The sequence below is a fragment of the Nerophis ophidion genome, linkage group LG13 (assembly GCF_033978795.1).
Source record: "Nerophis ophidion isolate RoL-2023_Sa linkage group LG13, RoL_Noph_v1.0, whole genome shotgun sequence".
Classification (NCBI taxonomy): Eukaryota; Metazoa; Chordata; class Actinopteri; order Syngnathiformes; family Syngnathidae; genus Nerophis; species Nerophis ophidion.
In genome coordinates, this window is record NC_084623.1 from 9,884,014 (window position 1) to 9,907,935 (window position 23,922).

General features: G+C 39.5%; 1 protein-coding gene across 1 annotated transcript in view; it reads right to left on the reverse strand.

Moving 5' to 3' along the window:
• LOC133564224 (partitioning defective 3 homolog B-like) overlaps positions 1–23,922 on the reverse strand; it is a 405,625-nt gene that overhangs the window by 317,189 nt on the left and 64,514 nt on the right. Inside the window, exon 5 of the mRNA XM_061918379.1 lies at positions 16,423–16,517. Coding sequence (XP_061774363.1) covers positions 16,423–16,517 — 95 coding nt within the window. The remainder of the gene's footprint in view (positions 1–16,422; positions 16,518–23,922) is intronic.

The window sequence follows — 23,922 nt, forward strand, 5'->3', positions numbered from 1 at the left end:
GCTTACATAGGTCTGGTGATAATGTTCCCCTTTAAAACCCCACCCCCCCCGGATTGTAAATAATGTAAATAATTCAATGTATATACTCTGATGATTAGCCTGTGTGATGACTGTATTATGTTGATAGTATATATGTGTACCATGAATTGATTAACGTGGACCCCGACTTAAACAAGTTGAAAAACGTATTCGGGTGTTACCATTTAGTGGTCATTTGTACGGAATATGTACTGAACTGTGCAATCTTAATTATAATATAATTATAATTTTTGTACACTTTTTTTGTTTTTTGGTGTTTAACAGATTTTTGTTATATTTTTGTTTTCCCCCCACGTGAGCTTCTATTTTCTACAATTTTGTTTATTTTTATTCGGTTTATCTTCTTTTTTTCTGGTTTCAAGTTAATGCCAGCAAGTTTTTTCTCGAGAGCAGTTTTACTACACTTGGTTGGGTTTGCAAATAAAAAACGGGAGGACCCAAAACAATAAGTGTACAAAAATATGAATATTGGCATTGAAAATATATTTTAGTACAAAAAAAAAATATTCACCAAGAATATTAAATTTTGTCTATGTTTATTTATTTTTTTGTTGGCAAACTTGTTTTGGTCGACAATGTATTTTTTTCCATACCAGATCTTGTTGGCAGTGTTTTGGCTCCACACTTTGTAACAAAACTCTGATGTAACAAATAAATGTGCTTGGATTTGTTACACGATGATTTATAGCACATGTCAGTGTTGGTTAGAGATAGAACAAAGTAAGCGCAAGACAGACAAGTAGCCAACAGAGAATTTAACATAAGAAAACAAGATAGGAGATGCAAAAATGTCGGTGCAAGGAGACGAGGTAAGTGGCAGTGATTGCAGACACTACATATGCTTGGGCTTTTGAGGACTTGAAGAACAACTGATACCAACATATTATCTTAATTACTGTCAGAGTGGCAGGTAGCATTAATTATACTCACTCCTTCCTCAGAAAAGCAAGCCTTGTTATACAGCATTAATTGGAAAGTCTATCAGTGCATAATTGTATGTCTAATCTAATAGAGGAATGCTCTTCTGAATTACAAAGGCCAATAACATTGTGTGCTACCAAAAGTGGCTTGTGAAATGTCAATGAATACATGATTAATTTACACCCCACATATTTGATGCACAACACGCAAACAACTTTAGAAACTCAAGTATTCAAACAATCATATGTCTGTGGCTCTTTACATATTTCAAGCAATCATGTAGCAACAATCATGTAGTCTATAACAAATTGTTGTTAACAGCAGCATTTAATTAAAATTATATATATAATATTAAGCCCCACCCACTAAATAAAAAAATATGTATGTATATATTTCCATTAGAGATGTCTGACAATGGCTTTTTTGGCGATATCCAATATTCCGATATTGTCCAACTCTTAATAACTGATTCCGATATCAACCAATACCGAAATATACAGTCGTGGAATTAAATTATGCCTAATTTTGTTGTGATGCCCCGCTGGATGCATTAAACAATGTAACAAGGTTTTCAAATATAAATCAACTCAAGGGGGGGAGGAGGGAGGGGGAGAGTTAGTGCTGCAAGGTGTTCTGGGTATTTGTTCTGTTGCGTTTATGTTGTGTTAAGGTGCTGATGTTTTCCCGAAATGTGTTTCTCGTTGGTGTGGGTTCACAGTGTGGCGCATATTTGTAACAGTGTTAAAGTTCTTCATACGGCCACCCTCAGTGTGACCTGTATGGCTGTATTGACCAAGTATGCTTGCATTCACTTGTGTGAGTAAAAAGCCGTAGATATTATGTGACTGGGCCGGCAAGCAAAGGTGTGCTTCTCCCTATGACCGTGTACCACTCCGTACAGCAGCGTTTTTTTTTTTTTAAACCGATATCGATAATTTCCGATATTAAATTTTAAAGCATTTATTGGCGGATAATATCGACAGTCCGATATTATCAGACAGTTCTAATATCCAAAAATTAACCGCACTAGACTATAAGCCGCAGATATATATACCTTGTGAAAGGAGTTATTTACACAAATATTTTGTAAATGTTTATTTACATACCTAAATTGTTACTAAACAGTGCCTGTAACAGGGCAGTAAAACGGCTGATCACACACAACAGAAGTCATCGTCACGGACCCACTTGCTGCGGAAGCTAGCTTGCCAATCAGCTAAAGTAACTCCACGGTGACATTTTGATGAGTTTACTGAGAAATTTGTGAAATTGGAACGATAAAATAATTCCGTTGTAACTTAATAATACTAACTTGTAGACGTGTTAGAATATTAGCTCATGCTAACAACACTAGCTTTATTTCATTACGATAGCTTGTACAAATATGCATGAAAACAGACATCACACATGGGACGGTTTAGTAAATAAAAGTTGTTTAGCTATATTGTAAAACTTACAATTATTGTTAATAGTGATGAATTAAGAACTGTTTCGAGCAGAAAGACTATGGACGGTTTTACGTCCGGTTCAAGGCATTAAAACAGGAAGTACATTTTCAAACCGCAACACCTGCAGTGAGCGAACTCGTCCAAAAGATGGCACCGTAGCACAAACAATAACACACCTTTTTAGTGCCTATGCTATTAAACACAAAACATTATGGCCGTTAGCGAAGAAAACTCCATAAATTAGCCGCACCGTTTTATAAGATGCAGGGTTCAAGTGTAGCAAAAAAGCTGCGGCTTGCAGTCCGAAATTTACTGTAAATCTTTATAGAATTTAAGGTACATAACCTGTATTGCTAATTTCATACTGTAAACATTTCTTTATATATATATATATATATATATATATATATATATATATATATATATATTAGGTATGCACCGAAATGAACATTTGTGGCCGAAGCCGAATAAAACTTAAACGCTTGGCCGAATACCGAATGCAGTTTTTCACAAAATTTTTTATATTGCATAAATAGCCTAGAATAAATATTTAGACATGTTTTTCAAATAAAGTAATTTTTTTATTGAATATTGACATTTTTTTAATATTCCAGTAGCCTTTGCTTTTCAAAAAAAGCACAAAGTTTTTCATTTATATTAGGCCTTCAAACAAAACATGCATTCCAAAAAAAAATAATTGCATTAAAGTGGATAAACCAACAACAAATGAATTATTGTCCTTTTGGCAAAAGTCTGCTTAGCCACAGTAGATATGCTAATAATGTAAACAGAAGGCTCAAGTAAATCTCAATTAAGTGTGTGCTTGTAACCTCATACACTTATACAGGTACACAACATATCCCAACGTCACTGCACGTTGGTTGATTGCGTCACCGCGTCAAAAAATTGCGTCACACGCCACTATTTGGCCTTGTTTTTAACTCATTCCACCGAAGGCCGAATGTGGCTTTTTTTGCCAAATTCGGCCGAATATATTCGGTTACCGATTAATCGGTGCATCCCTAATATATATATATGTATATATATATATATATATGTATATATATATATATATATATATATATATATATATATATATATATATATATATATATATGTATATATATATATATATGTATATATATATATATATATATATATATATATATATATATATATATATATATATATGTATATATATATATATATATATATATATATGTATATATGTATGTATATATATATATATATATTTTTATATATATATATATATATATAAATATAGATATATATACATATATATATATATATATACATATACATACATATATACATATACATATATATATATACATACATACAGTTTTGGGGAGTGTGGGGGTTAATTGACACAGTGAGGGTAATTTGTTTGTTTTTTGCTACGCTGACTACCTAGGCCTGTGTGTGGCCGCATCATTCTATATAATGATAGCAAAGTGGGTATTAGTATCGAATTCATACTTAATTTGCTTGCTGTTAATCAGAGTTCATGCAAGCGCAGCATTTCCCCATGTCCGTCAGTGCATCCCTCACTCGCCTCACTAAATAATCACGACATTTCAAATTAAATAGCAGTATCATATCTGCAATACGAGCCTTGTATTAACTTGGAACTGAATCAAGACCAAAATTCCCAGTATCGCCCACCCTTAGTGTGTGTGCATGCAGCCACACATACAGAGACAGACTTATATTTTTTTTTAGAAACTGCATTAACAGGGAAGAAAGAAAACAAAACGTGAAAAAAAAAAAAGAGAAAGAAAAGTGCTTTCTTCCTGCTGTTGCTGTCCCCAAAAGGTCAGGTGACATTTTGAACAATTACACAGAGCCACTACCTTCATATCGCAGGACAATTGGACAATTGACTGTATGTGTGGGAGTGAGACATTACAGACGGATACAAAAAAACAAAGACACAAAGAAAACAACATTGCTAATAAAGGGAAATGATAAATGAGAATACAGTCTGGCCTTGATTTACGAACGGCTGCATGATCGGTTTACAAATTTTCATATCGCGCCAAATATTTGATATGTACTTATTTGATATGGACATCACAGTTAAAAAACCCCAAAACAGTGATGTTGGCACGTTGTGTAAATGGTAAATACAAACAGAATACATCCATCCATCCATCCATCCATTCTCTACTGGAGCCTATCTCAGCTGCATTCGGGCGGAAGGCGTTTTACACCCTGGACAAGTCGCCACCTCATCGCAGGGCCAACTCAGACAGACAGACAACATTCACACTCACATTCACACACTAGGGCCAATTTAGTGTTGCCGATCAACCTATCCCCAGGTGCATGTCTTTGGAGGTGGGAGGAAGGCCGAAATACCCGGAGGGAACCCACGCAGTCGCGGGAAGATCATGCAAATTCTACGAGCTCGGGATTGAACCCAGGACTACTCAGGACCTTCGTATTGTGAGGCAGAGGCACTAACCCCTCTCTAACCGTGCTGCCCTAAACAGAATACAATGATTTGCAAATCCATTTCAACTTATATTCAATTGAATAGACTGCAAAGACAAGATATTTAATGTTCAAACTAAGAAACTTGATTTTTGCTTGCAAATAATCATTAAGTTAGAATTTAAAGGGGAACATTATCACAATTTCAAAAGGGTTGAAAACAATAAAAATCAGTTCCCAGCGACTTGTTTTATTTTTCGAAGTTTTTTTCAAAATTTTACCGGTCCCGGAATATCCCTAAATAAAGCTTTAAAGTGCCTTATTTTCGCTATCTTCGAAACCACTATCCATTTTCCTGTGACGTCATACAGGGCTGCCAATACAAACAACATGGCGGTTACCACAGCAAGATATAGCGACATTAGCTCGGATTCAGACTCGGATTTCAGCGGCTTAAGCGATTCAACAGATTGCGCATGTATTGAAACAGATGGTCGGAGTATGGAGGCAGATAGCGAAAACGAAATTGAAGAAGAAATTGAAGATATTGAGCGAATAGCTATTGACGCTCTTCGGCCATAGCATGGGTGTACCTAATGAAGTGGCCCATAGCATGGCTCCCTTATTAGCATCGCCGGTAAAATGTGCGGACCAAACGATCAGGACTTTCGCATCTTGTGACACTGGAGCAACTTAAATCCGTCGATTGGTAAGTGTTTGTTTCGCATTAAATATGGGTATCTAGTTTCAAATGTACATACAGCTAGCGTAAATAGCATGTTAGCATCGATTAGCGTAGCATGTTAGCATCGATTAGCTGGCAGTCATGCCGAGACCAAATATGTCTTATTAGCACATAAGTCAACAACATCAACAAAACTCACCTTTGTGATTTCGTTGACTTAATCGTTGCAAATGCATCTGCAGGTTATCCATACATCTCTGTGCCATGTCTGTCTTAGCATCGCCGGTCAAATGTGCAGACACTCTGGTACATTCAATGGGGGTCTGGCGGCAGATTTCTTGCCAGTGGTGCAACTTGAATCCCTCCCTGTTAGTGTTGTTACACCCTCCGACAACACACCGACGAGGCATGATGTCTCCAAGGTTCCAAAAAATAGTCGAAAAAACGGAAAATAACAGAGCTGAGACCCAATGTTTACAATGGGTTGAAAATGAAAATGGCAGCTGCATCCCCTCCAGAGCGATAAACAGAAAGGCGTTTAATTCGCCAAAATTCACCCATTTAGAGTTCGGAAATCGGTTAAAAAAATACAAGGTCTTTTTCCTGCAACATCAAGGTATATATTGACGCTTACATAGATTTGGCGATAATGTTCCCCTTTAAAGGAGTGCTTTTCAGCACCTGTCCACGAGGGGCACAAGAGTACGTGTTAAAACTCACGTACGTGTCATTACTCAAAACATAATATTGAATCAAAATCTAAATTAATTATTGAACTATCCAAGCGTCCCATTACTTCATATCAAATATCCCACTAAGAAAAATATTATTGCTGGAAGATTTTGCAAATTTTGTAAATAATTAACCAAAAAATTTATATTTTTGTTGTTTTCTTACTGTACGGAAAATGAACCGGACCGTGACCTCTAAACCGAGGTACGTACCGAACCGAAATGTTTGTGTACCGTTACACCCCTACTACCCCAAAGAGTTACAAAATGATGGCAGTGGACCTTCCTGCTCCTGTTAAAGGCCTACTGAAACCCACTACTACTGACCACGCAGTCTGATAGTTTATATATCAATGATGAAATATTAACATTGCAACACATGCCAATACGGCCTTTTTAGTTTACTAAATTGCAATTTTAAATTTTGCGTGAAGTATCCTGTTGAAAACGTCGCAGTATGATGACGCGGACTGTAGCGGAAATTTTGATCCAGCACCGATCCCAGCAATAAGTCCTCTGCTTTAATCGCATAATTACACAGTATTTTGGACATCTGTGTTGCTGAATCTTTTGCAATTCAATCAATTAATAATGGAGACGTCAAAGAAGAACGATGTAGGTGGGAAGCTGTGTATTGCGGCCGCCTTTAGCAACACAAACGGTGTTTCCTTGTTTACATTCCCGAAAGCTGACGGTGAAGCTTTACTATGGAACAGAGTGGTCAAACGAACATTGTTCCCTGCCACATGTCAAACGGCAGTTTTCGGTGAGAAAATTGTGGTAATAAGTCGGCTCTTACCGTAGACATGAGCGGAGCTTGCGTCGTTCCTCGTGCACCTGTCAAAGAGGCAGATGCGGACTGTCTTGCCTCCTCCCACCGGCCGTCCCCAACCGTCGGATACTTACACCGTGGAGGAGGGGAAAAAAATAATCTCAGCCCGGCTGCCTTGCTTCACCGAGAAACGTGGCTTGCCTCGGAGACACTGGTGGTCACCACACCCCTCCGACTTTCAGGAACGACCATATAATCTCACTAAAAAACCAGTAACACAATAAGCAGATAAGGGATTTTCCAGAATTATCCTAGTAAATGTGTCTAATAACATCTGAATCGCTCCCACTACCCTCGTCTTTTTTTTTCTTCTAATCCTTCACTCTCACTTTCCTCATCCACGAATCTTTCATCCTCGGTCAAATTAATGGGGAAATTGTCGCTTTCTCGGTCCGAATCGCTCTTGCTGCTGGTGGCCATGATTGTAAACAATGTTCAGATGAGAGGAGCTCCACAACCCGTGACGTCACGCTCACATCGTCTGCTACTTCCGGTACAGGCAAGGCTTTTTTATTAGCGGCCAAAAGTTGCAAACTTTATCGTCGATGTTCTCTACTAAATCCTTTCAGCAAAAATATGGCAATCTCGCAAAATGATCAAGTATGACACATAGAATGGACCTGCTATCCCCGTTTAAATAAGAACATCTCATTTCAGTAGGCCTTTAACTCACGGTTGTAACAGTGGTATTTTGGGAACAACAAACCCTGTCGCGCAAGTAAAGATACGACATCTCTAAATAATGCCATCATGTGATTGACAATTTAAACGAGCCCAGAGACACATGCTTATAAGTCTCCCCGGGGAGATTTTGGCAGCTAAGCAGGAATTGACGCAGGCAGCCCACCAACATCCCTGAGCTAAAGCTGTTCTGTAAGAAAGGATAAGCCAAAATCCATCCGAGTCGATGTGCAAGCCAGGCATCCTACTCTTGTTTAGTGCTCTCTTCCACGGGCATCAAGGTTCTTGTGCCTCACCGCACATTGAGTGACCCCTCGTGATGAACAAATCTATTTCTCTACATAACCACCTGCACAAAACTCAGCATTAAAAAATACAGTTCATTGTGTAATGTAGGCTTGAGGCTGCAATAATAACAAGCATATGATGGTTGAAGCACAGGAGCTTGTAAACCTTTTTAATTACAGTACAAATTAATGAGGGGTAATAATAATAATAATAATATAATAATATTAATAGTAAAAACAAACTGGAATATACTTTAGAGTAGTCAGTGTCCATCTTATAGCAGTAAATAAGGCCTTCTACAGGACCTTTCTCATTTACCAGAGTAAATCAAATCACTCCTGTAGGGTTGTCCCGATACCAAAATGTATATCGATACTTTGAGACTTTTCCAAATAAAAGGGAACTTAGAAAAAATGTCAATATTGGCTTTATTTTAACGTAATTTCTTACACTACATTAAAGGCCTACTGAAATGAGATGTTCTTATTTAAACGGGGATAGCAGGTCCATTCTATGTGTCATACTTGATCATTTCGCGATATTGCCATATTTTTGCTGAAATTATTTACTAGAGAACATCGACGAAAAAGTTTGCAACTTTTGGTCGCTAATAAAAAAGCCTTGCCTGTACCGGAAGTAGCAATCCAATCCAATCCCATCCAATCAATACACTTTATTTATATAGCACATTTAAACAACAAGAACGTTTCCAAAGTGCTGCACAGCCATGTTAAAAACAATATTAAAGAAGAATATTATGCTCCACCAATGACTGAATAAAAACAAAAAAAAATAAACATAAATAGCAGACGATGTGCGCGTGACGTCACGGGTTGTGGAGCTCCTCACAACCTCACATTGTTTACAATCATGGCCACCAGCAGCGAGAGCGATTCGGACCGAGAAAGCGACGATTTCTCAATTAATTTGAGCGAGGACGAAAGATTTGTGGATGAGGAAAGAGAGTGAAGGACCAGAGAAAAAAGGCGAGGGCAGTGGGAGCGATTCAGATGTTATTAGACACATTTTCTAGGATAATTCCGGAACATCCCTTATCTGCTTATTGTGTTACTAATGTTTTAGTGAGATTATATGATACCTGAAAGTCAGAGGGGTGTGATGACCGCCAGTGTCTCCAGTGGGAGGAGGTAAGAGAGTCCGCAGCTGCAGGAGGACGCAAGCTCCGCTCATGTTTACGGTAAGAGCCGGCTTATTACCACAATTTTCTCACCGAAACCTGCCGGTTGACATGAGGTCGGGAACCATGTTCGCTTGACCGCTCTGTTCCATAGTAAAGCTTCACCTTCGGGAATGTAAACAAGGAAACACCGGCTGCGTTTGTGTTGCCAAAGGAAGCTGCAATACACCGCTTCCCACCTACATCTTTCTTCTTTGACTTCTCCATTATTAATTGAACAAATTGCAAAAGATTCAGCAACACAGATGTCCAGAATACTGTGGAATTATGCGATGAAAAGAGACGACTTTTAGCCGTGAGCGTTGCTGGAAGAACGCGCACGCATCATCATATGCATCATCAAATTTAAAATTGCAATTTTGTACACTAAACCGGCCGTATTGGCATGTGTCGCAATGTTAATATTTCATCATTGATGTATAAACTATCAGACTGCATGGTCGGTAGTAGTGGGTTTCAACAGGCCTTTAAACACTCAGTCAAAGAGCAATTTTACAAGGTTAAAATATAAATTACAAGACATTGAAATGGCATCGACCCTGAAGGGAACGTCTTCCCTGTGCTTGTTGACTACAGTCTGCACCGGACCGAACAGCAGGACAGGTGTAACATCTGCATTATTACCCGTCACTCTTTATAACTACTTGTGCAGCACTGAATGTTCATTGTGTAAATGTTTACCTAAGTGTGAAGCAAGGGTCCTAATACTAAACGCCACGATTGGCGAGGCGCGTTTTAAAGCAGCTGTTGTGAGATTAGCGTATGTGTGTGTGTGTGTTCCCCTTTAAGAATGGCAGTATGTGGGGGTGAGTGAGTGAGTGAGTGAGTGAGTGAGTGAGTGAGTGAGTGAGTGAGTGAGTGAGTGAGTGAGTGAGTGAGTGAGTGAGTGAGCGAGCGAGTGAGTGAGCGAGCGAGTGAGGAGCGGTAGCGCTAGCATGTGCAGGAGTGTCAATAGCATGGTGGATGTCCGGTTGTGGCCTGTGGAAATTTTAAAAAAGGTGAACAACTTGTAACGGATCGACGGCCTCGTCATTCCGACCAAAGGGCGGAGCTTTACGGACCCATCGTGAAGTGAAAGGTCTCCCCTGCTCTCCTCGACCCCGGTCTGGGAGCCGACAAGCAGGAAAGGTGTGAAGTGACGTGAAGTGAATTATATTTACATAGCGCTTTTTCTCCAGTGACTCAAAGCGCTTTACATAGTGAAACCCAATATCCAAGTTACATTCAAACCAGTGTGGGTGGCACTGGGAGCAGGTGGGTAAAGTGTCTTGCCCAAGGACACAACGGCAGTGACCAGGTTGGCAGAAGCGGGAATCGAACCTGCAACCCTCAAGTTGCTGGCACGGCCACTCTACCAATCGAGATGAACCGCGCCAATCGAGCTTAACCGCCCTGTACTCGCAACGCGGTGCCTCCCTGTTTAAAGCCTCACCTTTATTGTGCTTCACGCACCCTCTTAATTAACCAGTAGAATTGTAATTTTGTTGCCATTTTTTCTTTCCAAGATATTATTACTTGGATGCACTTTGTGTGTAAGTTTTGACACACTCAACATCGTGCGTCTCGGCTCTGTAGTCACCGCCACAAAGCGGCACTCCGATGAAATAGCGGTACCGGTGCTTTTCAAAGGTGGTATAGTACCGATTTTAATTGATGAGTACCGTGATAGTTTATTAGTACCGGTATACCGTACAACCCTAGTACCTGGGTAGATTTAGTTCCACAGAAACTATTTGTAGTTCCTGCCAGCGGGGTGGGACTTTTGTTTCCTTGTGCAGCCCTTTGAGACACTTGTGATTTAAATATAAATAAATAAATGATGAATGGGTTGTACTTGTATAGCGCTTTTCTACCTTCAAGGTACTCAAAGCGCTTTGACACTACTTCCACATTCACCCATTCACACACACATTCACACACTGATGGAGGGAGCTGCCATGCAAGGCGCCAACCAGCACCCATCAGGAGCAAGGGTGAAGTGTCTTGCTCAGGACACAACAGACGTGACGAGGTTGGTTCTAGGTGGGATTTGAACCAGTGACCCTCGGGTTGCGCACGGCCACTCTTCCACTGCGCCACGCCGTCCTTATACTTTGATTGAGTGACTATGAAAGGTTCCAGAAATTCGAGGGGAAGACTATATGGTCGACCATTGATGGGTTGGACACAGTTGGGCATTCTGAAAAACTTTGATTTTGAACACATCCATCCATCCATTTTCTACCGCTTATTCCATTTGCTATCGCGGGGGGCGCTGCAGCCTATCTCAGCTACAATTGGGCGTTAGGCGGTGCACACCTTGGACAAGTTTCTACGTCACCACAGTGATTTTGAACACAACAAATAAAAAAATTAAGATGATCAAGTGACTCAAGGCCTGGTTTACTAAAAGTGTGTGTGTACTAAAACACGTGCAAACTCGATAGCACGTGCAAAACGGATCTCCAAAACGTGGCGTGCAATCCGTTTTGCGTGTCCGTCTTCATGAATATGCAAAGAATATGCTGATCATTAAAACGCCCACAATACTCATGCAAATATATTACACAGCATGCTCAATGTGATTTATCAACACTAATCACCGCTTTGAGAGCCCTATTTAGTTTTTTTACTTAGCATGTTTAAAAAATACGTGCAAAACCGACACACACTTGGTTCTTGCGCTGCAAAAAACAGATGAATGACAGACTTATTTGCATGGCTTGTCAGAAATCAATCAATCAATCAATCAATGTTTATTTATATAGCTCTAAATCACAAGTGTCTCAAAGGGCTGCACAAGACACAACATAGTGCAAGGAAAAACTCACAACCCAGTGGAACGTCGATGAGAATGACTATTTGAAACCTTGGAGAGGACCGCAAATGTGGGTAAATAAAAAAATATTAGAAGTATTGTCTATTCAGCAACATACTTTTATAATTGTATAGCTGCATGTTGGGTAATTTAAGGCGGGGGATTAAAAAAATCCAATTGTAGCATTTTTGTATGTACTGGCTTTTTTTTTCCTACTGTCGTTAGTTTCTTTAATTCATGATATATATTAACATATATATATATACGGTGGCAGAGGGGTTAGTGCGTCTGCCTCACAATACGAAGCTCCTGCAGTCCTGGGTTCAAATCCAGGCTGGGGATCTTTCGGTGTGGAGTTTGCATGTTCTCCCCGTGAATGCGTGGGTTCCCTCCGGGTACTCCGGCTTCCTCCCACTTCCAAAGACATGCACCTGGGGATAGGTTGATTGGCAACACTAAATTGGCCCTAGTGTGTGAATGTGAGTGTGAATGTTGTCTGTCTATCTGTGTTGGCCCTGCGATGAGGTGGCGACTTGTCCAGGGTGTACCCTGCCTTCCGCCCGATTGTAGCTGAGATAGGCGCCAGCGCCCCCCGCGACCCCGAAAGGGAATAAGCGGTAGAAAATGGATGGATATATATATAAATATATATTAATATATACATATATATACATATATATATATATTAACATATACACATATTATATATTAACATATACATATACATATATATATATACATATATATATATATATATATATATGTATATACATATATATATATATATATATATATATATATATATATATATATATATATATATATATATATATATATATATATATATAAAATAACATATACATACATATATATATATATATATATATTAACATATACATCAGGGTTTCCCACACATTCATTTATTTGTGGCGGCCTGCCACGAAAGAATTACGGCCGTCACAAATGAATAAAAAATGTTAAAAAAAAATAAATACATAAATAAAAAAATACAATAAAAATTATTAATTTTTTTTTTTTTTTTTTCGGCTTTTGATTCGCTCGCCCGCTTCTAAAAGCAATGGGACTCTGTCTGTGAATGGAGCTTGTAGTTACATATTATATAAATATGTAAATATTATTTAAATATGTATATAAATATGTACATAAAGTGTTGTAATTATATTCCAACTCCGCGTTCTTCTTGGTCATCGCCGCCACCGCTGCCACCCCCCGCCACCCAACCGCACCACCACAAATAGATGCCTGACCTATTACATATATATATACATACATACATACATACATATATATTCATATATATATATATACTATGTGGAAAAAAAATATTTAAAGTATTTATTTTTTTGAACAATGTAAGTGCAGCCTCTCCCCCATGAGAGCACCTTCTACACTTGGAAAAAAAAAAGTGGGTTCTGTAGTAGATCCACTTTGGACTGTGTCTAAAATGCCCATAAAAAGTGGCAGATGTCTCCTGCATGTTTAAAAAGACAGCAAAACGTCACAGGTAAAGGTGTGATGAAATGAGTGTGCAGTTTATGACGGAGGGTCTCCGTAGGGGATGCCCCGTATATGGAGTACACGCAAAATCCTCATTTAAATAGGGCGTTCTGCACGACACTTGAATATTACACACAGTGTTAGTAGATTACACAAACACACCCACTATTAGTCAGGCATGTGAGCACCGTTGGAGTAAAAAAGAGAAATGACGAATAAACAGGAACATTTCTTTTGACAGGAAGTGCTGCCAAGCAAAACGTGAAAATGTTTTCTATTTATTCTACCAACCTCTTTTGGCTGTTTTTTTTGCGTGTACATGTCCCATTTAATGTACCACATCATTTTGTGTTTATTTTATATACACAATATTTTCCGGACTATAAAGCTCACTTAAAATCCTTTTCTTTTCTCAAAACTCGACAGTGCACCCAGTGCCCCTAATGTACGGATTAATACTGGTTTTCCGTACTGACTTCAAGGCATTTTTATTTGGTACGGCGCGGTGGTAGAGTGACTGTGCGCAACCCGAGGGTCCCTGGTTCAAATCCCACCTAGTACCAACCTCGTCACGTCCGTTGTGTCCTGAGCAAGACACTTCACCCTTGCTCCTGATGGGTGCTGGTTGGCGCCTTGCATGGCAGCTCCCTCCATCAGTGTGTGAATGTGTGTGTGAATGGATAAATGTGGAAGTAGTGTCAAAGCGCTTTGAGTACCTTGAAGGTAGAAAAGCGCTATACAAGTACAACCCATTTATTTATACATGGTCTAATGATAAGTGTGACCAGTAGATGGCAGCCAAAATAAAATATACATGTAGATTGCACTATGATGGCAATGTGACTCAAGTAAACAACACCAACATTTTATATGTTCCATTGAAAATATAAAACATTACACGCGGCTCTAAAAAATTTATCAAAATGGTTTAGTACGACTTCGGTAAGCTATGTAGCCGCACCGCTTGAAGTGCATCAACATATGAGTATTATTATGGTGTGTGTGTATAAGGTAAGACATATTATCTGGAGTTTTGTTTTGCAATATTACGCAAAAGTAACTTTTCTAACCTTCTGGTCCCTGATGATTTGTATTTGGGATATGCAAAAAAATCCTAAAAAATTGCGCGCCTCCTCCTTTGTAGTCCGTAGTCGATAAACTTATTTTTCTCTATCTTCTTGTTATGGGACAATCACCCTCCGCTGTTGCCATTTCTAATATAAAGTAGTGTAAAGATCTTACTTATATCTGTCAGTAAACTTGTCATGAAAGCGCTAAAACATACCGGTGTAGTGTGTTTACATTATTCACCCGAGAAACTTTAGTTATTAGAGAGTTCTGGTTGGACAGTTTTTGATGGGACACATTTCCTGCTTTGTTGTTGTTTCCAGATGAGGAGATGCTGCTCCGGTATTGATTGAAGTAAAGTCTGAATGTCATTAAAACGGTTAGCTCCATCTTTTGACACTTCTTCCATTCTCGTCCTTGCACGCTACACCGCTACAACAAAGATGACGGGGAGAAGACACTGCCGAAGGTGAGGCATGTAAATAAGACCGCCCACAAAACGGCGTATTTGGAAGAGACTGTCAGAAAGCGGCTTAAAGATGATCTGTAAAACATAATCTATACAAAATTTTGACCAAAGAACCACCCTTACATGTTATGTAGACCACAAGGAAGTGCTTTCCATTTAGAAAAAAAAAAATAATAATAACATGACTTCTTTAATGCGCCTTATAATAAAAAATAAAATAAAAAGATATACCATTCATCAGCAGCCAGCCTTGTAATCCGGTGTCCCCTATGGTCTGGAAAATACGGTAATTTACGAACAATATTATCGTTAAAAATGTCAAATCAAATTCTATAACGTGCACGCAAAAACTTGGAAAACGTTTACCATTTGGCAACTTTATCTAATAGCCACGCCCTTGTGTAACATGTTTATGTGTGCATGGCATGGAGGTTTTTTTACCCCCACGCCAGACTAGTCCCCCTCAGAAGCCCAGTCTAGATTGTATTTTTTTACTCATCTTCTTCCCCAGCATTTCACCTTTTACCCATCTTTTACGGGGCGCCTTGTGGCGACCCATCAGCGTTCCTGTTCTGTAAACCTGTACACTGTTTGTTTGTCTAATCTAATCTGTTTTATTCTAAATTGAAGAGACCCGTGGGTCACATTTTGTCCGCGGGCCGTAGTTTGGACACCCCTGTTCTATAGTATTGCCCCTTTGAAAGATGTTAAGGACAATTTATAGTCTACATCTCTACAAAGACAGAAACCAAAAAACTAAGTATATTGTTAAGTATTTAACACAAACTTTTCACTGTATGCATCATCAAACATTATCAACACTCCACAATTTGTTTTGTTAAAGGGTCAAAAAAAACATGTTAGGCAAAAGGTCGACCATGTCAGGAAAAGTACCGACCTCTGAGACCATGTCATGTCCCCCAATAGCACGGAAGCATACACACAGGTTGTTCTACAGGGACAGTGCGGTGACAAATATTTGTCCAGTGACAATTCTCAAGGGTAGAAGGCTCACCACTCAGGAGCCCAATCAAGTATGGAGGACCTTTCCAAAGACAACTTGTGGGATTTGCTGTGTCCAGCTGTGTCAATGGAATAACCGCGCCAACAAGTAACCACAATTAAAAACATGAGAGGAAATACTACGCACGACATAGTAAATAAACAGGCAAAAAATGTGTCAGAGAACCATATCTAAAAAGCGTTGGTGCACAGTGGTTTATTTATCTGTGACTGTCCGGGCGAGGTTAAATGTTGTGTTTGAGTGTGTGTGTGGCATCGCTGTCTTACGATCACAGAGGCATCTTCGTGGCTGGACGGGTGGAACTTTGCTGACTGAGCTCCGAGTGCTGAATCGCTGCTGCTTCTCACCAGCAGGGGGGTGTCTGCAGACAAACAATGGAACGTGTCGGAAAATTGCTTTTATTGATGCACCACAGGTGAGTCCTCTGTCATGAAGACTGGACTAATATCAACACTTCAGGCTATTCTTTAAGGTCACTGCAGGATTTTATTTCAATATGTAAAATACACCAGGAACAACGTGATGGGTTTATTTCCCGCTTTTCCGTGTCATGAATTGTAAGCATTGCCAGGAATCAAACCGTGCCCTCTGCCATGAAAGGCAGAAGTGTGTGCCATTAAACCACCAGGAATCTTACCAGTGTTGTCTAATGCAGTGTTTCTTAAGCATAGGGCACCAAAACAATCTGTATCTCAGATGGGCCCCAGCAGTACTCAATTGTAATTAGGGCTGGGCGATATATTTTGTTTTTAGCTGTGGGCATTACACTACAGGTGTTTTTCACTCTCTTGTTTCTGCTTCTCACAGAGACATAAAACAAGCGCACCTTCTTACATACGTCACATATCCAACGTCGTACGCCATGGTTGTCAAACTCTGGCCCGCCATGTAATTTAATTTGGCCCTTGAGGCATTATCAATTTGGCATTAGAGCTGGCCCGCCGGTGTTATACAGCGTCGGTGCCGCCATAACACCGCGAATACTCATACTTGCCAACCCTCCTAATTTTCCCGGTAGACTCCCGAAGTTCAGTGCTCCTCCCGAAAATCTCCCGGGGCAACCATTCTCCCGAATTTCTACCGATTTCCACCTGGACGACTATATTGGGGGAGTGCATTTAAGGCACTGCCTTTAGGGTTCTCTACAACCTGTCCTCACGTCCGCTTTTCTTCCATACTAACAGCGTGTCACATAATATTTGTGGCTTTTACACACACACACACACGCACAAATGAATGCAAGGCATACTTGGTCAACAGCCGTACAGGTCACACTGAGGGTGGCCGTAGAAACACCTTTAGCACTGTTACAAATATGCGCCACACTGTGAACCCACACCAAACAAGAATGACAAACACATTTCGGGTGAACATCCGCACCGTAACACAACAGAACAAATACCCAGAACCCCTTGCAGCACTAACTCTTCCGGGAAACTTCCAGCAAACTGACCAATAATTAACGTTTTATTCATGCATTTTCTCTTGCTACTTCAAGGCTTGAATGTTTGGTTCATTCATTATTATTTTATTTTCAAATGTACTATTAGCCTGTGGAAAAAAATTGATATTTACCTCAGAAGATTGCAAATAGAAAAAAAGACATAAAATGTTTATTTAAATTTTATTTGATATGCCATTGATATTCTTTTAATTATTATTATTATTTGAAACTGGATTTTGCATGTCACTAAGGTTATATACGCCTTGCTTGTTCAATATTTAATGCAAAACTTGTTTGGGTCCCTATTAAAAGGTTAATTTGTTCAACCTTGGCCCGCGGCTTTGTTCCGTTTAAAATTTTGGCCCACTCTGTATTTGAGTTTGACACCCCTGTCGTACGCCCTTGCCGAGCAGAGGTAGCGACATGGTTAAAGTAAGCTGAGGTGCTAACGGAGCAGTTCGAGTGGTAATATGAGAGAGAGAAGGTGCGAATCTGGTAAAAAATGAAGGAAGAATCAATTCCCAGGAAAAACAGCACGGGGTCCATCGTCTGGCGGTGGTTTGGCTTTAAGTGGGAAGAAATTTTACAAGTATGCGGCAAAAGCGTTGCTACAAAAATTAACGGCACTGCTAATGTGTAGCATCATTTGAAAAGTCACCCGCTATAAAATGAAGAGTGCTTGAAACTCCACATGTCAACATCGCCGGCCGGTGCCACACCAAAAAAATATCCAAGCAACCATTTACACATCAACACATATGAAAAAAATAGTCAACAACAGAAGGAGATAACATCCGCAGGAACCTACCACATAGTGAAGAACATACACTATTTGATTTCCTATTATGTAGCTCATTTTTATTTAGAAGTTATTGAAATTTCTTGTGTGACATCATGCACAAAAGTGCACTTTATTTGTTTTAAACTATTGTAGTAGTGTTCTGTACCAAAAGTGCACTTTAATTTAGTGTTGTTTTGATATGTCGTCTTATTGACATCATGCACAAAAGTGCACTAATAGCTTGTTTAAAAATGTCTCTGATAATCTTGCACTTTCTGTTTTGGAATTTACATGAATGTCGGTTGGGGGGGCGGGGTTTGGTGCTAGTGGGGGTGTATAATGTAGCCCGGAAGAGTTAGGGATGCATGGGATTCTGGGTATTTGTTCTGTTGTGTTTTATGTTGTGTTACGATGCGGATGTTCTCCTGAAATGTGTTTGTCATTCTTGTTTGGTGCGGGTTCACAGTGTGGCGCATATTAGTAAGAGTGTTAAAGTTGTTTATATTACAATCCTCAGTGTAACCTGTATGACTGTTGACCAAGTATGCATTGCAGTCACTTTCGTGTGTTAACAGAGGCTGAATATAACATGTGACCAGCCGGCACGCAGATAGCATGGTGTAAAAGCGGGCGCGACGACATGTTATAGAGGAGGTTAGAGGCATTGCCATGACGGCACACCCTCAATATTGTAGTCCGGGTGAAAATGGAAGAATGTTATCCCCGGGTGATTTCTGGGAGAGGCATTAAAATCCAGAAACCTCCCGGAATAATCTTTGGGTTCGGCAATTTTGCAGCTGAGCCACATCAGATTGATCAAAGAGCCGCATGTGGCTCTGGAGCCACGGGTTGCTGACCCTTGCAGTATAGTAAGGGAAACATGAACAACAAAATGAGGGGACCACTTTGATACATTTTGTGAAAAATACAGATGCTTAAAGTAATCCTGTGTAGGTACATTTATTGTATTATAAACTACTTCGTATTATAGATAAAGTTATGGATGATGGTTGGGTTAACTAACCTAACCCTAGGGTGCAACAGTAAAAAATGTGTTTATTTTTATAATTTCTAAACATTTGTTCATTGGATTTTTTGCCATGTACAGTCCAGAAATACTAACAAACACACGTATTTTTATTTTTAAGTATTACTTTTGAATAAGAAAATATGTTCTTTCTACCAAATGTAGGATGAATCTATGAAAAACATACTGATCTTAGTATTGTCTGTCCAAATATAACATAAATTAAGATTGCAAAACTTTTGATTAAATCACTGAATTAATTAATCATTCATTGTGGATCACAAACATCTGAGAAAATCCCCATGCATTAAAACATTTTTAAAAAAATGTGCATACTTGTAATATATGACATAGGAAATTAGAGCGGTGTGTCATCGTAAATGTAAGAGGGAGCCGGCGTCTCGGGTCATTAAGTCTGTGAGGAACAGATGCAAAAGCCGCCATGAATGCAAATAAAATTAATAACCCAGTAGTTTCACACGTACGTCTAACATACTGCTGCTCACTGGTCCAAATGGCCAATAAATACTTGATTTACAGATAAGTATGTGTAGGTAACTTATGACTGCGTCTCCTGTTTCACATCTTATCAGCACACTGCATAAAATTACCATTAGATGGATAAAATATTCCTGTGTTGACTTTTACTGGTAGAACAGAGCAAAACATGACTAGAATACCAACTCTGTAAAAGGCCATTTCTAGAATCTATAAAGCATTTCTAACCCGAACATTAACCCTATTTATTCTTAAGATACAATTCATATATGCATTAAGACTTTGGTCATGGGAGCTTTTACAGTTCCATCGGGAATTAAACGACAAAGGTTATGATGGGGGAGTGAACCTCTATGAAGAAATGACAAATGATATTTGTCGGGTCAAATATTGATTGTGACAAAATGGACCCTTGGTGGTCCTAAGACTGTATGGATTACATCAATGCCTTAATCAATCCGTCCCCCACTGAATGGTAATGTAAGAGGGATGAAGAGAACAAAGGAGCGAAAAGAAAAGTCTGCCGCAGCATTAGATCAAAAAGTAAACTAATTGGAGAAGACATACAGTGGATAATGGTATTGGTTTTTGAAAACATCAAAGAAAACAAACACGATGGTTATGCAAAAAAGGGGTAAAGAAAACGATTTGAAGAGACAATACAGGACCAAAAGTGGTGACTTATGGAGAGAGAAGTTGTTATATAGTACGAGGCAAAAGATAGAGGCCTTACTCTGACCTTCTCACACTGACAGTAATAGTCTCCAGAGCGCTGTTACCTCTAATCTTCCATGACAACCACACATTACCTCTAATCTCTCCTGCCAGGCAACCATAGTGAAACAGACTAAACTTCCTGTCTTAACAGTGTCTGGATCATACAGCCGGGTCATCCTCGCAACTGAGGAACGTTTAACAAGCTCTTGTAAGGACATATCATATCAGAGAAGGAACACAATATGTTTCGATGCTACAACATTTTGCTGTCATGACATCCAAATTGTGACTTCGGTATAGACCTGCATCATTAAATCCATATTCAATCAATCAATGTTTACTTATATAGCCCTAAATCACTAGTGTCTCAAAGGGCTGCACAAACCACTACGACATCCTCGGTAGGCCCACATAAGGGCAAGGAAAACTCACACCCAGTGGGACGTCGGTGACAATGATGACTATGAGAACCTTGGAGAGGAGGAAAGCAATGGATGTCGAGCGGGTCTAACATAATACTGTGAAAGTTTAATCCATAATGGATCCAGCACAGTCGCGAGAGTCCAGTCCAAAGCGGATCCAACACAGCAGCGAGAGTCCCGTTCACAGCAGAGCCAGCAGGAAACCATCCCAAGCGGAGGCGGATCAGCAGCGCAGAGATGTCCCCAACCGATACACAGGCAAGCAGTACATGGCCACCGGATCGGACCGGACCCCCTCCACAAGGGAGGGTGGGACATAGGAGAAAAAGAAAAGAAGCGGCAGATCAACTGGTCTAAAAAGGAGGTCTATTTAAAGGCTAGAGTATACAAATGAGTTTTAAGGTGAGACTTAAATGCTTCTACTGAGGTGGCATCTCGAACTGTTACCGGGAGGGCATTCCAGAGTACTGGAGCCCGAAATGAAAACGCTCTATAGCCCGCAGACTTTTTTGGGGCTTTGGGAATCACTAAAAAGCCGGAGTCCTTTGAACGCAGATTTCTTGCCGGAACATATGGTACAATACAATCGGCAAGATAGGATGGAGCTAGACCGTGTAGTATTTTATACGTAAGTAGTAAAACCTTAAAGTCACGTCTTAAGTGCACAGGAAGCCAGTGCAGGTGAGCCAGTACAGGCGTAATATGATCAAACTTTCTTGTTCTTGTCAAAAGTCTAGCAGCCGCATTTTGTACCAACTGTAATCTTTTAATGCTAGACATGGGGAGACCCGAAAATAATACGTCACAGTAGTCGAGGCGAGACGTAGCAAACGCATGGATAATGATCTCAGCGTCTTTAGTGGACAGAATGGAGCAAATTTTAGCGATATTACGGAGATGAAAGAAGGCCGTTTTAGTAACGCTTTTAATGTGTGCCTCAAAGGAGAGAGTTGGGTCGAAGATAATACCCAGATTCTTTACCGTGTCGCCTTGTTTAATTGTTTGGTTGTCAAATGTTAGAGTTGTATTATTAAATAGAGGTCGGTGTCTAGCAGGACCGATAATCAGCATTTCCGTTTTTTTGGCGTTGAGTTGCAAAAAGTTAGCGGACATATTGAGGTTTTAATTAGTGCGATGAACTATGATATGGTAAAGTGGCCATAGTAAAAAAAAGTTTGCTAAAATGCACCTGAAAGACTTACAGACTATTATAACAAAAGTATCTCCTCTGATGTGGGGTTTCCCGCAGCACTTTGTTGTTAAGGAATTCGCCTTAACAACAAAGAGCCACCGCCTAAACTAAAGTCTTCAAAAAATAAAAAATAAATATTATTTTTTCATTTTTTTGTCCTGTCCAGCTTCTCAGGCAAATCATATAGTTAATGTAGATGCCCATATCGGCTGTTCAGATTTATTTTACAAAAGAAAAGTGTAAGATACTTCTCTTGTTGCGTTATTTGTATTTGACCTTATTAAATGTATTTATATTATAATTTGGTGCTAAACTAAAGTCTTAACAAGCTGCTACGCTTCGTACTGCCTCTGCCTCTGTCAGTATGTCCCTGCAGCACCCAGCATTGGCCCACCCACACAACCATCCAATTGGTTACACGCAGAGCAATAACAGCCTATCAGCAGAGCAAATTCAGAGCGCATTCAGCATACGGAGCGGAAATCACAACCAAAAATTGGAGGCTTCTTCATGCGACGAAGCAGGCCTACTTCACCACAGTCTGTAGTCTATTGCCTTCCCAGGCAGCGATGAGATGGACACGTGATTGTGGCGACAGGCCAAATTACACTGTTCCTTACACCCACCCAGCCTCTTCCCCATCTGTCCGCCTGTCCCGGGCGACGCCCTCTTCCCCCTGGAGAGACAAACTGTCTGATGAGACAAAAATTGAACTCTTGGGGGGTGGATGCCAGACGTCATATTTGGAAGAAACCAGCTCATCACCAGGCCAAAACAATCTCTAAAATGAAGCATGGTGGTGGCAGCATCATGCAATGGGGATGGTTTTCATTGGCAGGAACTGGGAGACTAGTCAGGATACAGGGAAAGATGCATACAGCAATAAACAGAGACATCCTGGGTGAAAACCAACGCTTACCAACCAATCTGATGGAACTTGAGAAAAATGGGCGAAATTACCCAAAGACAGGTGTGCCAAGCTTGGGGCATCATATTCAAAAAAACTTGATGATGTAATTGCTGCCAAAGCTGCATCAACAATGAATGATTTATAGCAGGGGTCACCAGTATGGTGCCCGCGGGCACCAGGTAGCCCGTAAGGACCAGATGAGTCACCCGCTGGCCTGTTCTAAAAATAGCTCAAATAGCCGCACTTACCAGTGAGCTCCCTCTAATTTTTAAAATGTATTTATTTACTAGCAAGCTGCTCTTGCTTTGCTCAACATTTTAATTCTAAGAGAGACACAACTCAAAAAGAATTTGAAAATCCAAGAAAATATTTTAAAGACTTGGTCTTCACTTGTTTAAATAAATTCATTTATTTTTTTACCTTGCTTTTATAACTTTCAGAAAGACAATTTTTGAGAAAAAAATACAACCTTAATAACGATTTTAGGATTTTCAAACACATATACCTTTTTACCTTTTAAATTCCTTCCTCTTCTTTCCTGACAAGTTAAATCAATGCTCAAGTAAATTCATGTTATTTATTGTAAAGAATAATAAATACATTTTAATTTAATTCTTCATTTTAGCTTCTGTTTTTTTCAACGAAAAATATTAGTGAAATATTTCTTCAAACTTATTATAATTGAAATTCAAAAATATTATTCTGGCAAAACTAGAAAATCTGTAGAATCAAATTTAAATCTTATTTCAAAGTCTTTTGAATTTATCTTAACATT